Consider the following 14,581-nt stretch of genomic DNA (forward strand, 5'->3'; position numbering starts at 1 on the left):
TACATTCTTTGCAGATTAACAATAGCACCTGCCCTAATTGACATGTTGTCCTGCTTAGAAAGAAGCAAAGTAAACAAATTCACAAGTGTATAGTCCTATTTCTGCCCCCTTACTAACACAGGGACAGGCCTGCAGTAGGTTCATACATGTATCACAATGCTGCTGTACTGTATGGCCCAACCGTAGAGCCTGCTACCGTCAGTCTACCAGTCTATGACTGCTAGGCTAGCTGTGGGTACCTGGATAGCGTACAGCTCTGTGGCCCCTTACCAAACTTTGCAGGGCCCTTTTTGTGCTTCATCCACAGGCCACTATCCTGAGTGAGCTGTTAATTTCCAATCCGATCCTACTTTGCACGGACTGATTCACTAAGGTAACTTACACTTTAGAGTAAGGTTACTACTTGTCCGTATTCACAAAGTGCGCTTTTGTAGTGCCTTACACTTTTGTAGTGCCTTACACTTTTGTAGTCTGGCATTACACATGTCCAATGCCTTCTCATAGAAAATTACACTTGGTACAAATGTGCAGTTTGTAAATACTGAACATATTCTAGACAAAAAAAAACAAGTTACTACAAAATAGCAGTTTGTGAATGGCTTCTTGTAGTAAGTTTTGTAGTACTGCAAAATGTACTACAAAGTGCAGTTTGTGAACCCGGCCTAATATGTTGTGCAGTAAAAAGGCATGGGCTTGGGTGGCGACCTTGGGCGTCAATTAGGAGTAGAATATTTATTTATTTATTTCTAAAGTTTTATATAGCGCGAACAAGATCCCAAGGGATATCAGAGCACTTTACATTAGGATGGGAGGAGGACATACATGCAAAATCGCTAGCAAGTAGTCATGACACACAAACAGGAATGATCACTGATTCAGGGACAGTTGCACCATGGAAGGTAATGCATTAGGCAAATAAAAGCGAGTACAGATGGGGCCATTGTAAAAGGAAAAGAGGAGTAGAAACAAAAGAAGGTACAGTGGAAGTGAGAGCAATGTCCAAGGAGGGTAATACAGTAAACAAGTAAAAACGGGCCTGAAGGGGTCTTTGTATAGGAAAAGAGGAGAATTAGCACAAGATGATACAAAGGAGGTAAGAGAAATTAATTTGAGTAGGTGGGCCAAGCCCAATTAGGGTAAGAATTTGTTCATAAAGAATCTTTTGGCTTCTACTTTGAACGCCGTTGTTGAAGAGATTCTACGTACTTCTGAAGGAACAGAGTTCCATATCTTTGGGGCGGTGCCTGAGAAGGCTATGTGACAGGTTCTCTTTTTCCTAAGGATGGGTGGTTTCAAGAGGAAAGTATTAGCACTCGTTGAGTTTCTTGCCCCACAAGGTAGCTCAAGGTTTTGCGCAAGGTACCTGGGAGTATTTAAGTGAAGAGCTTTGTGCATGTTCTGCGCGAAACGAAGGCAGCTGCTATAAAACTGAACAAACCGGGGTCTTGGAGCCCAATTTACTTTCTGTAATATCCAGTCCCTGCCTCCTTAGCCCAGAGTAGAACTTGCGACAGCCCTGATAGGCTGTTGGTTTGATAAGGAGTCAATCCTGGGTGTGATATCGATTCAACCGCCCCTGGAATTTTGGTGTCTCAATAAATCCAACCTTGCAACTTGCATGGTTGACAATAGATCTTGAGGCCTAAAATGGGTTGAGCTTCCAGGCTATCTAAAAGGAATAGCCATTCGATAAAGGCATATATATTTATGAACTTTGTACATAAACCACTTAGATGCTCTGAAAACTCGAACAATTTGAAATCCTAAATAACGAGAGGTGTACTTGGGTGCACTGCCCTTACTGGACTGAAATTTTATTTTAAAACTTTTTGTCATTGCACACTTAAGATTTTATATTTTACTCTATTCTTCTGTATGGTGTGCTACATGCTGCTCTCTTTAGGTCTTAGCGGTACAGAAAGATAACGTTACAGTGGGAAGCAATTATATACAGAGCAAGAGAAAATCATTATTATTTCTATCAAAATTAGACACCACCTTTAAGTCATTCCATAAATGGTTATGGGTATATTACATCACAATGTTCGGCTGTCTCAAATCTTATAAACAAAAATGTATTGCTCTGTATGTAATTGCTTCCCACTGTGACGTTAACTTTCTGTACCGCAAACTACCCGGGTCCAGTGGCCTTTCAGGTTACCCCATTGTTGTATAACTCTCTTTAGGTCTTAATCAATTTTGCCAAAAGGACGATTGGTCCTCCGCAAGAGCTACATATGTAGTAGGCCTTTAAAATTCTAGCGACAACCAGTTAAACCAGTGATGGTTCTGTTTTCCAATTAGAGAATGGGCCCAACTTGGCAATATTCATCCTAAGACTCAAATGATGGAATGGTCAACCCACAACCCATTTCTGGTTTGACTCTTGGAACATGCATTGAGAGCTGTGCGCAGACGGCACAAAAAGCACAACTGCACCACATTTGCAGTTTTCCAAGAGCATGCTTATCAGTGTGCATATTTAATGAGAAATAGTGTAATGTCATTGTTTGCTGTTCCAGAATTTGCATCTTTGAAGAGGTGAGACCAGTGTCAAATATAGTTACTATTCAAAGGATAAGGTGAAAAAACATGTTTTTGCTCTTTGAGAGGATGCAGCAAGCATCAAGATAATCAAGGAGATGTCTTGTTGTTAAAGGATCTGTGTTTTTTTACAGCATTTACTTAAATAAAAAATAAGTCTCTGGGGAAAAAAAGAATTGAGGGCCTCGTGGACAAAGCCATTTCTGCTCCCAATCCCTGTGACTTGCAAAATCACAAAATTGTTTTTTGCTATCTACTGAACAAGTTTTGGGATGCGTTCCTTTTAGGAAATTATTTTTTCAAAGCAGCACCGGTTCCTCTAAAGAACACAGGCTGTTTTAAACAAAACGTTTCCCGTTTGCCAATGCGAACCCGGGGATGTTGGTCTGCTGTCACATGAGACCAACATCCCTGAGTTTGTTGATAACCACAGCACCGGTCACATTAAATGACACAGGCTGCTTTGGGTCGAAAACAGTTTGGGAAAGCAAGTGCAGGGATGGAGATCTGCTGTCCATTGCAGGCCCTCGTCTTGCTAATGACAGTCATTCACACAGGGTTGCACATTGTGACCTGTCTTCTTAATATTCCCAACTTGCATTCCCATTGGCAAACCAGTCGGTGTGCAGATTGCCATAGTACATCAGGCCCTACCTGTTAAGAGACTGCACATCAATTGAATGTTCAATCTAACAAATTGTAAAATAATGGTACATGTATTGCACGCTTTCCATGTTTGCTTAAGTACACTAGCATCCTTAAAATATGTTAATCCTGGCCGGGGCCTGCTTTGATATTGCAGGATCCAATCAGCTTGTACTTGACCGCTCTTCTATGAGGAGTGTTGCCTAAGGTAGAAAAACAAGTTTTTATGGAGCTTTAAAGGTGCCCTGTGTTAGTGTGCCTTGTGATCAGACACCATCTGTTACTTGTGTTCACTATTGTTATTACTGGTTTTCTGTAGATCTAGTTAATGTTTTTGAAGTGATATGATGTACTGGTGAAACTCAGGATCATTTGGAATGCAAAAACTCACTTTCTTTATGACAATCTTACACCTTCTTTCATTTAGGGAGCACTGCTGTCTCAAGGGGTGCATAGATATGCATTGTATATTAAAACCATCGTTTTGTATCATAATCCAAATGGAACACTTTTTTCAATGTTGTGCATGTTATGGGAAGTGAGTCTGAATGCTTCAATTTTCTGTTCCACAGGGGACATAAAACAGGAGCCTGGAATGTACCGGGAAGGACCCACATATCAAAGGAGGGGATCACTTCAGCTCTGGCAGTTTTTGGTAGCGCTTCTTGATGACCCTTCCAATGCACACTTCATCGCTTGGACGGGCCGTGGAATGGAGTTCAAACTCATTGAGCCAGAAGAGGTGAGTCTTGCATATGGTAAATCGAAATACACAAGCAGGAGATCACACTTGAAGCAGCAAGATGAATATTCTTGTGTTCATGGCAATTTTCCATTCCCCAGTTGTGCATGAAAGCCCCATCATTACAGTCAAATGTGCAACACGCCAATATATTGATAATCTATCATAATGGGGCTCATTAACAAAATGTATTTCTGTCCTGCACTTCACACTGCTGCCCTAAAAACGAATCTGTTTATGCAAATGGACACTCCTGATCTGTAGAATCAGTATCTTTAGATGACCTCTATACAGGATTTACTGCTGCTCCAAACCACAGCCATGAGATTAGGGTTTAAGGTTTCGGATTGAAACATTGGTATTCTGCTAGAGGGGTGGAGTCAGTGTGAGGGAAGGCTGTGACAAGGGCCTCTGGAATTATGTGATTCAGCATAGTTATGGATTTTCCACATAATCCGGCATCTGCTGCATAATCTGCAGATTTTAACAAAAAAATATTGTTTCTAGCTCAAACGGTCAAAAGTTACTAAAATTGTGGCAATGCAGGTTCACATGCAGTAGACGGTAACTGGTCATCTTTTGGTTTATTTTTTTTCTTATGGAGGGAAAATGTTTGCCCACATAGTATTACCATGTGCAAAAATTCTACAATAAGGAAGTAATAGTATCCAAAAATATGCCACATTTTGCCACATAATGTATCTTTTATTGCCCTACAATTTAGTCAACCCTACCACATAATTTGGTGCTCCCCTGTCGCATAATTCCTGTGGCCCTGGCTGTGGCCCATGTGAGTAGCACCCCAAAATAATCAAATTAAGAATAGTCCCAAATATTCCAAATTCATTTTAACACTCAATTTCCGTACTTGATTTCTATGATAAAAATATAGGGCAATGTGTGCAAAAATGGAGTGACACCAGACACCCCACCTTTTCAGGAGTGTGGGGTACAGCGTATCTGTACACACACAAATATTTTCCCTGTAAATAAGAAAGTTCACTGTGCAAAGGGCCATTTTTGTTACACCTTTGGCTTCAGTCTGTGTGCTGCAGGGCTATCTGGGGGTACAATTTCCTCGAGGAAATGGTCATCACAGGTTGTGCTTTTTTCAGATGTGCAGTTTTGCCTCTGAATTCTGAGTTTAGTTTAGGTCAGAATGAAAGAGAACTTGCAGGATCTTTTTTAGGTCTCGCCTGAGCCAGTGCATGCGCTGCTCTGCGAGACATTTAGTATTGGGGTTTTCAAAGTTCTGCCAGACCTTGCTGGCCTAAAGCTTGAGTTCACGCGAGCGTGCGCAGATGCCATCTGCCTCCCTTCCAGCGCGATCATTGCTGCGCGCGCACCACTCGCGTGCTTACCACAGAGCGCGTCTTCGCGAGCACTTTCGCTTTCATCGCGATCCCTTTCGTTACTTTTACGGCCGCGCAGCCAATGCTTGTTCTGAAAAAGAAGGCAATCTGACTCCCATGCCCTGCACAAACTGTAGCCCCTCGCTCTCTACACCCACGTCGTTTACCTGCTTGCCCTCCCAGGGGCTGAAGAAGTAACAGGACGCAGAGTCCCAGCAGCTGTCTGAAGCCTTCCATTGAGCGCAGTTAAGGTTGTAAGACAGTGGCGGGGGATGTGACAGTTTCTGCTCTCGCAGCTTTAATGCACTTTGGAGAAGTTGCTGTGATTCCTGGGCAGGGCTGCAATTTCCTCCTAATGAGGGGCATCTCGAGTCTCCACCCCTTTGCTGGTCTTCCGTCGGTTGGAGAAAGCTCCCCGTCTTTACCTCTTCCCTGTCAAGATTTCATCCTACCTAACCAGACCTCTCCCGCTGCCCTGGCTTGTGCGGCCCACAACATCACCCGCAAAATAGCTCTCCATAAACTTCTTTTACCATGGGAGAAATCACCAACACTGCTCTTTTCCCAAGGAGTGGAGTACTGTATCAACTGCTTTACCCATGGAGCTGTTCACGCCTCGCTGCGCTGCCCCTTCGGCGCTTGCTCGAATTTCATCCCACCGCAGCCGTGCGACCTGTGCCCTCTGAGAGATGTGCAAATCTCAGTGACAACCGAGGACCGAATGCTTAGTAGGCAACCGGAATGTCTACAGGTAAATAATTACTCGGGCGGTGGTGCAGACTTTGAGCCAGGCTCACTCCCTGTTCTACATTCGCCTCAGTGCCGAGGTCACCGTAAACATTTAACAATTTCATGAAATTAGCTAGTGAGGGGAACCCGGATGGAGTCTCGGTGCTGGCTCAACATACTGCGATAAATCACGTAATCTCCCAGCTCCTTTATTATCGTCTGTGAGACTCTTTAAAACCGGTCATAGCGGCCCAAGCCATTGAAACTCCACAAGAATCGGTAGCAAGCATTGGCATAGTCAACAGGTCCCGCCTTTGGGACCTTATTAGTTTTTAACCATGCAATAGTTAATGTTGTTGTACCAAGGATAATGTGCTGCATAACTAAATACTTATAAGGTCCCAAAAGCAAGGGAGCTTGTTTATCTTGGGGTTAAACCATGTTTTCCTTTTTTCTGACCTCACAAATGCCTCCAGACAATGCCATTCGAAACCAGTTAGTTTCAGCCCAGCTCGGAAGGTCAAACTCTGCAAAAATTGTGTTTGCATCCAACTTTACATTTGTGGTTTGAATCGGTCTGTTGGTAATTCGATTTGTATTATCACATACACCATCTACATCCTCCAGCAGCTTTACATTTCAAGAGCACTTCGGCTGCGAATGCTGCAGATGAGTTTCCCTGCGCGTGACCCTCAGGGCTAAATCTGGTAGGATGGTTGATCTGCCCAGCTTCAGTGCTCACTCCTGGGGATCTTTGTGAATTCACGAATATGTGTATATCAACAAAACGTTTTTGACTTTGCACCAGCTTTGAACACAAATGACATTTATTTGTATTTATTCAGTGTTTTATATAGCACGGACATGACCCAATTAGGATATCAGAGCGATTCACAATTCCATAGCGTAGAACTTTCGATAGCAGGGTTGACACAACCTTTAAACAGTAACAAGCGTTAGTAATCAATTTGAGAGATTGAGACAGTTGTGCTTACATGTGCACTGCTTTGCAACCATGTTGAACAGGACAAATATTGTCATCAAGGGCCAATTAGATTTTCTATCCAGTATGCAAAATTCTTTGACTAGAGCAAGGCAAAGAGACGAGAATAAATGTCCTATTTGATTTATTGGTAGTATATATGTTGTATTGTGCGTTGTGATATTTAGTGTATGAGCGCTCTCTGATCAAGTGTGGCAGAATTCAACGTGGTCCTGTTTTGGATTTTCAAAACGCCTCCTAGATGCTTCCTGTTTGCCACAGAGCTTGTTGCTAGCATGAACAGGAAGGCATAGCAATGCACCTCCTTTATCAAACAACACACAAAGGCGGCCCTTTCACGCTGCTGGATGCGGTGGACTTGAGACAAAGCCTTTGCTGACTAGAATGTAATCCACAGTTGAGCAGAAAGTGAGGGAGTGGCCTCTTACATGAAACCAGCCACATTGTAATCAAGAACTTCTGTTGCTCAGATACTGTAACCATTTTTTCATTCCTGTTGCAAGTGTGGACCAATAGATGGGGAGACTGAAATGCACAAGAGAATATCGCGGGAAAGAGCAAGTTTCCACCTGGACTGAGCTCGTTTGCACTTTTTACCTCTCAATATTTTCCTATACTTACCATACAAACTTGCGGATATTTTCTGGAGTGGATTGAGTTTGTGCACATTGGTCTAAAAAAGATGTAAAAAAAGAAATCAACGCCCAAATTTACTGACTGAAAATGCACGTATTGTTGCAACTTTGTGTGCGCTGAGACACATTCACTCAGGTAGGGTGAAAGTTGTTTATCATGACATGCTTTATTAATGCCTATGCAAGACTGTAGCTCTCGCGTGTTTTCAGTATTCAGGTTCATTTCAGTCATACTTGTGGATAGGTTACACACATCACGATGTGAGCCTCACAGCTTTCAACACGATGCCATTTTTCTTAAAAAGCACAGACCTGTGTATTGTGAGTAGATATTCATACTTAAAAAATCGATAAATAAAGACCATTAGCCCAACAGGGGAGGCTGAAGCTGCTTCACAATTGTTCACCTGCTCTTGCTGGGTGGCCCCCACTCGCCGACATTAAAATTCCTCGCCGCCTAGCCGAATATGCCTAAAGTTCATTCTGGCCCAGCCCAGCTGGTGTGCCTCCCAGCATTGTACTGCAGTGCTTGCCCTACATCATGTCCAGCCACCGCGACTACACTTCACCTGTCCTCTCTGGCACCTACCAGCGCTCCATTGGAAGGGGCGGCTTTTCACTGTTAGATGCTATTTCCTGCTGTAGGATGTCCCAACCAGTTATAGTGGTGTTGGCATTAAAGACACAGCAGCGAAACAGAGGTTGGGTGTTCAGTGCAGTTTTCGACACTGCGTTGTTTAGTTTACTGCGCTCTACTTTGGCACTCGCTGTGCGGCCAGCGTAAAATAGTGGTAGGGTCTTATGACTTGGCCCATAGAGTTTGCGTGTTGAATTTCAGTGAAGGAGGGGGGAGCTGTGGTAGTACAAGTGACCATTTTTGTCAGTGTAAAGGTTGTAGGCCTCTTCTTTAATACACCTGCACCGCTTGATTGCAGGGAACTGGGTTTGGAAAAGAAAGGGTTTAGCCTCTTGCTGAAGTTTCACATCAGGAATTTCCATTACATTTCCTATTGGTTCAGAGTATGTTCATGATGCCGAGGTTTAACTGGAAATGTGATCGGTCCCTTATGCAAGTCTATATGAAATGTGTGGATTTCTATGGATTGTTATCCAGGGACAAGTATGCCTCTTGGATGAACCTCTTAAAAGTAAAGTTGGTGTGGGGACAAATTAAAGGTTCAAAGGGCCTTCTCACAGGCGGTTTGCAGTACATAAAGTGGTACGCCTACAGTACTCGTAAATGTTTTCTTACATACCTTTATGAATTAGCCTATCTAAAATAGGAATATTCAGGGCATTTTCCTGAAAACTTTGTACAAATTGAAATGCCAAAAGGTAATACCACATGGGGAAGTGATAACTCTGGTGTGTTTTTTTTTGTTTTTTGCCCAGAGTGGTATTGACTCATTATTAAATGCTCCCCTGGTCCCAATGGGGAAATAGCTTGTGAATAATACTGCATGTTTTCCCCTGTACCAAGAAAAAACAAAATACTCAAAAATCTTGCTAATTTTACCTGTATATATTTTGGCAGGTATTATCTGATGAATTTTTTTTGAGGTGTTGGCAGTACACCTGGGGCCGTATTACAGATGGTGCCCCGGGGGCGCAATGGGCATTTGCACCCGCTTTGCACGCCCCCGGGGCTCTTTGGTATTAATGAAGGGGACGCAGACGCCTGTGCATCCCCTTCTATAATACTGATGGCGCTGGTGCACTTAAAGCACCAGTGCTATCAACAGAGTGTGTTACCTCATTTGCATAGGGGTGTGCCCTATGCAAATGAGGGAATTCCTTTGACTCTGTGCCAGCGCTATATTATAGATGCGGGAGCATACTCAAAGAAGCCGTCAGGAGGCGCACTGACAGTGTGCTACCTTTTAAATGGCACACTGACAGCAACCCTCTGCAAGGGGTAAAGGGGGTCCTGTAGAACCCCCAGACATCCCCTTGCAGGCGGGTGCAGTCAGTGACCGCACCCGCCTGCAAGGGGGTCTCTAAACCCCTTTGAAAGTGCAGGCGGGGGCTGCCTGCACTGTGAAAACACGGAGCGGCTGCTCAGTGTATTCACATGAATGCGCTGCCCTAGGGGCAGCGCATACACCATAATAGGGCGCATTATCACTGTTTGCGCCCGGCGCACCTGTTGAAAGGTACACTGGGCGCAAACAGTGATAATGTGTAATACAGCCCCTGGCCTAAGCACAATTTGCAACCTATTTGTAAAGCAGATTCTTTAACAAAACCTTATTTGCTCCCAAAGCTGTATTACCTGTAGCTCAGAATGCGGCTCTAAGATATCAGCTGCTGCATTATTTATTTGAGTATGCTTCCTGGCAGCAGACAGATCCTTTTGCTAACTTGCTGCCTTCAAGGCCTGCTGTTAGTTTTCTTACACACTAGCTAATAATTAACATTATTCCTCTAACAAACCTTTCATTCTTTTCCTAGTGTTAAAAATCTCTCCATGATCACCTTGCTTAAGAATAATGGGAAATAAGCTAATAAAGGTAGTTAATTAGTCTGCCGTCGCTGACTACTAAATTAAAATATAATCCTGAAATATTTTTATTTGTGCTAATTATGAGGGAACCCGCAGCGGTCAACAAAGTGTGCAACATTTTCATCTGAAGAGACAAATCCTTGTTAGCCATCAGACTTCTTTTTTCTTTAACTGAAATAAATAAATGCACAGGACTAGGAATCACTTTACATAATAAATGACAGTGCACCAGTAAGAGGCTTAGAGATGGGCCAATCTCCAATGCTTGCATCACTTGGATGAACAGAGCTCCTTTAATATATTGTAAACGTATGGTAAATGTACCCAATTAAATTGATTCATCGACAAAATTTCACAGCTTTTTGACATAAACTTCATTTTTTTTGCCACCAACGAAAAATGAAGCCCAATAATAAAGATATATATGAGACAACATTTCCCGCAATTTCATAAATAAGTGAGAACGATGTACTTCATTTTCTAGCTTCCTACGAAAGTTTCTGTTTTTTAAACTTCCTGTGAAAATAAATAGAAAATATTGAGGTTGTATTGTGATGAATGCGTCTTACTAAAGTCACTTGTAAGAGAGAAATACAACCCTGTATCTATTACATAGAATGCTTTGGCATATTTGGCGAGCTGTGCGAAGCCTGGGCCACCCATTGAGATATCATTAGGGCTGTTTCAGGTCGCTCTTGTATGTTACTCTTCTGAGTTCTAGCAGGACTTGATATCTAACGTGGACTGTTGAGAATGGGGGCAAATGCCTCAAAGTTTCTCATTTTCAAACTCAGGGAGGGACTGGGTGTTACCCTAAAGTGCCTTTATTACGCCTATCTGAACAGGGTCTGAAGCTGGAATGCAAAAAAAAACAACCTACACTACACATCTGAAACATTTGCATGCAGGCATCAATGTAACCAATCAAATCATAGCCATTTACAAACGTGCATAAACCTCTGTCCAATAGCAGATGTCAATTAACTTCACTGCCCATTCCCGCATGTGATAGTCACCTCAATATTCGACAGGGCCAAGAGTCTCCAGGATTCTTCTTTTCATGCAGGGAGAGTAATCCAATGGTGTTTTTAAAAAAAGTTGGTAATAAGGGATATTTCTGAAGTAGGGGATTCCATGAGCCCTCATGAGGATGTGATAGAACGTACCCTCGCGCTAGCTCAGAGCTGTCTGGCCACAGGGCCACAGATCTCTCCTTCCTATTTGCCAGCCCATACAAAAACTAGGTGTTGAGGCCTGGCACCCTGTTTGTACATGGCTGATGTTTAATAAGCCGACCATTGGTCACAAGCTGGGATTGCACAGTCTGATTTGTGGTTCAGCTGTCTCCGTCTTGTCGTTGTTGGTTGGGAGGTATTTGGCCATACCTAGGCAGAGTGAGGCTACATCCACCCTCAGTCAGAATATAAAGAGGACCTTGCGTGCACAAAAGCATCTGCTTGTGTCATTTCTATATCCTAATTAAGGGGCGCTTAGAAATGTAATCTTATGATTGGAACTTCCAAATCCATTTGTGGGGGTGGATTATTTTGCGGTTGTGATATTAGTGAGAAATGTGGAATGTTGTGGTAGCTGTGCAAAATGCATGGACTTCTCACAAAGGCTGACTGTAGTAGGTATTCACAAATATTATACCATGCCACTTTCCTGCATGGAAACAAATAGAAAATGAGTAGTAAAGAGAAAGAAGAGGAAGGTGTGGCAGTTTGTCAGCACAAAGATGGCAATAGCTATAGCCGCCCTGCTGGCTCCTTTATTTAAAAGTGTTATAAAACAAAACTACGTAGTCTTTCATGTGTTGGGAGGAAGGCAATCCAAAATTTATAGTACACTTTATGACACATTTCATTCTATTAAAAACAAATATTTACATGTAATCCTTCACCAGTGGTACTCCCAGCTATGCCAATGCTTGCCAACTCAAATGACTATAAGAAAAATACGCCTTCACTGACAAACCGAAGACAGTGAGAGCCCTTAAGACATTGGTAATTTTTTAAGCCGAAATTAAAATAGGACATGTGTTTTTCCAAAATGTAGAAGCAAGGAATTGTGTCCCTGATGTTACTTCCATGTCCTATAAACTCAGCAAACAAAGGCATAAGCCATTAAACCTTCCCAGCTTGCTCTGTGGAATATCCACCGGAGGGACGCATTCTTTGCATTGCTGGTTGGAAAATATCTTAGGCTAGATAAGGGGTGCAGTGTTGGACTGTCTAAAAACAATACACAGGACTTTGAAAGTTATTCCAGACTAAAGCCAATGTCAATCATAATTGACTATAAATTAGGGTAGGGTGGCAAAAAATAAGAGATTTCTTCTATTAATGAGAAACACACCTTGTCTTTGAACATTCGGAGTAAGTTTTTGGCTACTCAGGGACTTAAAGTTATGCGTCTGGCATGACCCCATCAAAACGTCACAGAAATCCGTTCTACCATATTATGGGCTCTAAAGCACTTACAATATGGCGGTTTGGACATCAACCACATTTGTGATGGAGCACCCCTTTCCCCAAACTCCAAATGAGACAGTCAGTCTGAATTTGGAAAGTGGTTATTTGTACTAAAATTGTCTTTTTGTTATTTTCCCGAATTTTGTCGCTCAGAACAGTGGTAAGATTGTATTATTACTTTTGTATCTCGTGTTCCAAAGTAGGGAACTTGGAAAGATGAGGTTATACCGTGCCAGAAGTTACTGCATCCAGGGATATCGTGTTTACCTGGTCCGGAATTACCTGACTAATGACTAGCTCAATTTGAATGATCCCCGCAGTGTATTGTCTTGGCCTGAGAATGTTCTCAATTGTGTAGGACAGTTGTTTGCTCTTGAGGATATGGTTGCCTAAATGTTTGCCATTTCAGCTGGACATTCATACCACATGTTCAATGTTTAGCCTGTTCCACCAGAACACAAGACAATATCCCTGGTCCCATCATGCATGCAACATGGCTGCAATCCATGTGGTTACATCTGATAGTGCATCAAAGCCATATTTATGCAAAGATGCCTCCAAAAAGCCAGCAGACTTACAGACAACTGTGCATCCCAGCAGAATGAAATAAATGGCAAAGTCCTTCAGCATTCACATCCATGAACTCCTGCAGGCCTCTGTCCAATATAGTCCTAGTATTAAATAATGCATAAATATGCTCCTGACTTGCTGGCCACTGCTGAGAGCAGAAAAGCACTGTGTTGAGGACTATCTTCAAAAATCTCTACATATGCACATAAATGTATAAATTGTTAGCTGCTCCGTTTTGATTGGCTTACTATACTTTGGACGCCATTTCATTAAATAGTGTGCCACGTCGGCGGAGTAGGAGAAATTGTGTTCTTTTCCTCAATGCTTTTTTAAAATTAAGTTGAAAGCAAGAGTGATGTGGCCCAGGAAACTACATGTGCATTACAAGAGGGAGCTACTTGTTTCATGTATTTCATCATTCACTCAATTGCATCCTGTACAGAAAGTAAAAACAAAATACTGTATTGTCTTAAATTCTGAGCTAAAAATGTTTTCCATCATTTGGCGCCAAATTGGACCTTTATGTACGTTATTATGGCCTAACCCATCCTACATAGAAGATGGAAGGATGCCACCTGCTGGCTGGAGTTGGCATGCCTTACTAGACAATGAACCCTAAAGGAAAGGATGTTTAAAAGTTTTATCGAGAGGCGTGTTTCTTAAGAACGTGGCCTTGTTCGCTTTGCAGCCCACGTTAGCGACATTCCACAGTGCAGCCTGCTGAACCACACGTCACCGTGTCCGTGTGAACTACCACTAATGTTTTGTTAATTCAGAACTGCTTCAAACAAACTCTTCCAGTTGCGTACTTTAAGAACCTACAGATGTCATTCACGTAAACAGATGCTCCTAAACCGGTGTTGATTCTCAATCTTATTTTTAGAACCTTACTGCTACTACTTTGTAGATGTGGCTTCACTCTTGTGCAGACCGTGGCTTTGCTATGGCACCTCCTTTCTCTCGGGCCCCCAATAGTTGAATGTTAACTTGTTGCTGGTTCCTGCCCCACTTGGCCACTCTGGCGCAGTTTACAAAGCCGTGCCTGCTTTACCATTTAGGTGCGCAAGGGTCACGGTTCAGGAGTGCACATACATGTTTTGTGTTCAAATAACCTGAATTTACCCTCTTAAATGTATTTTATCGCACAAGAATAGTGTAAGAACACAGAAATGGGCGTTCCAGCATGGGAAGTTGGAATTTATTCAACACCCGCAGATTCACAAGGTTCAGGATGTTCTCAATCTATTTCATGGCCCCTTCTCATCCTGGTCGTGAACCTTCAGAGGGATGCCCATCCGTGGGAAACACACCCTCAAACTTTACAGATATAGAGAGGGGTTCTGGCCAAGGGCAGACACATTTTCCTATTGGTAAATAATAGTTT

The 14,581-nt window shown here is 42.6% G+C and overlaps 1 protein-coding gene across 1 annotated transcript in view; it reads left to right on the plus strand.

Annotated features, from left to right (window-relative positions):
* Window positions 1–14,581, plus strand: part of ETV1 (ETS variant transcription factor 1) — a 134,683-nt gene that overhangs the window by 113,648 nt on the left and 6,454 nt on the right. Inside the window, exon 11 of the mRNA XM_085630815.1 lies at window positions 3,762–3,931. Within this exon, the coding sequence (XP_085486941.1) occupies window positions 3,762–3,931 (170 nt within the window). The remainder of the gene's footprint in view (window positions 1–3,761; window positions 3,932–14,581) is intronic.

The sequence above is a fragment of the Triturus cristatus genome, chromosome 10 (genome assembly GCF_964204655.1).
Source record: "Triturus cristatus chromosome 10, aTriCri1.1, whole genome shotgun sequence".
Lineage (NCBI taxonomy): Eukaryota > Metazoa > Chordata > Amphibia > Caudata > Salamandridae > Triturus > Triturus cristatus.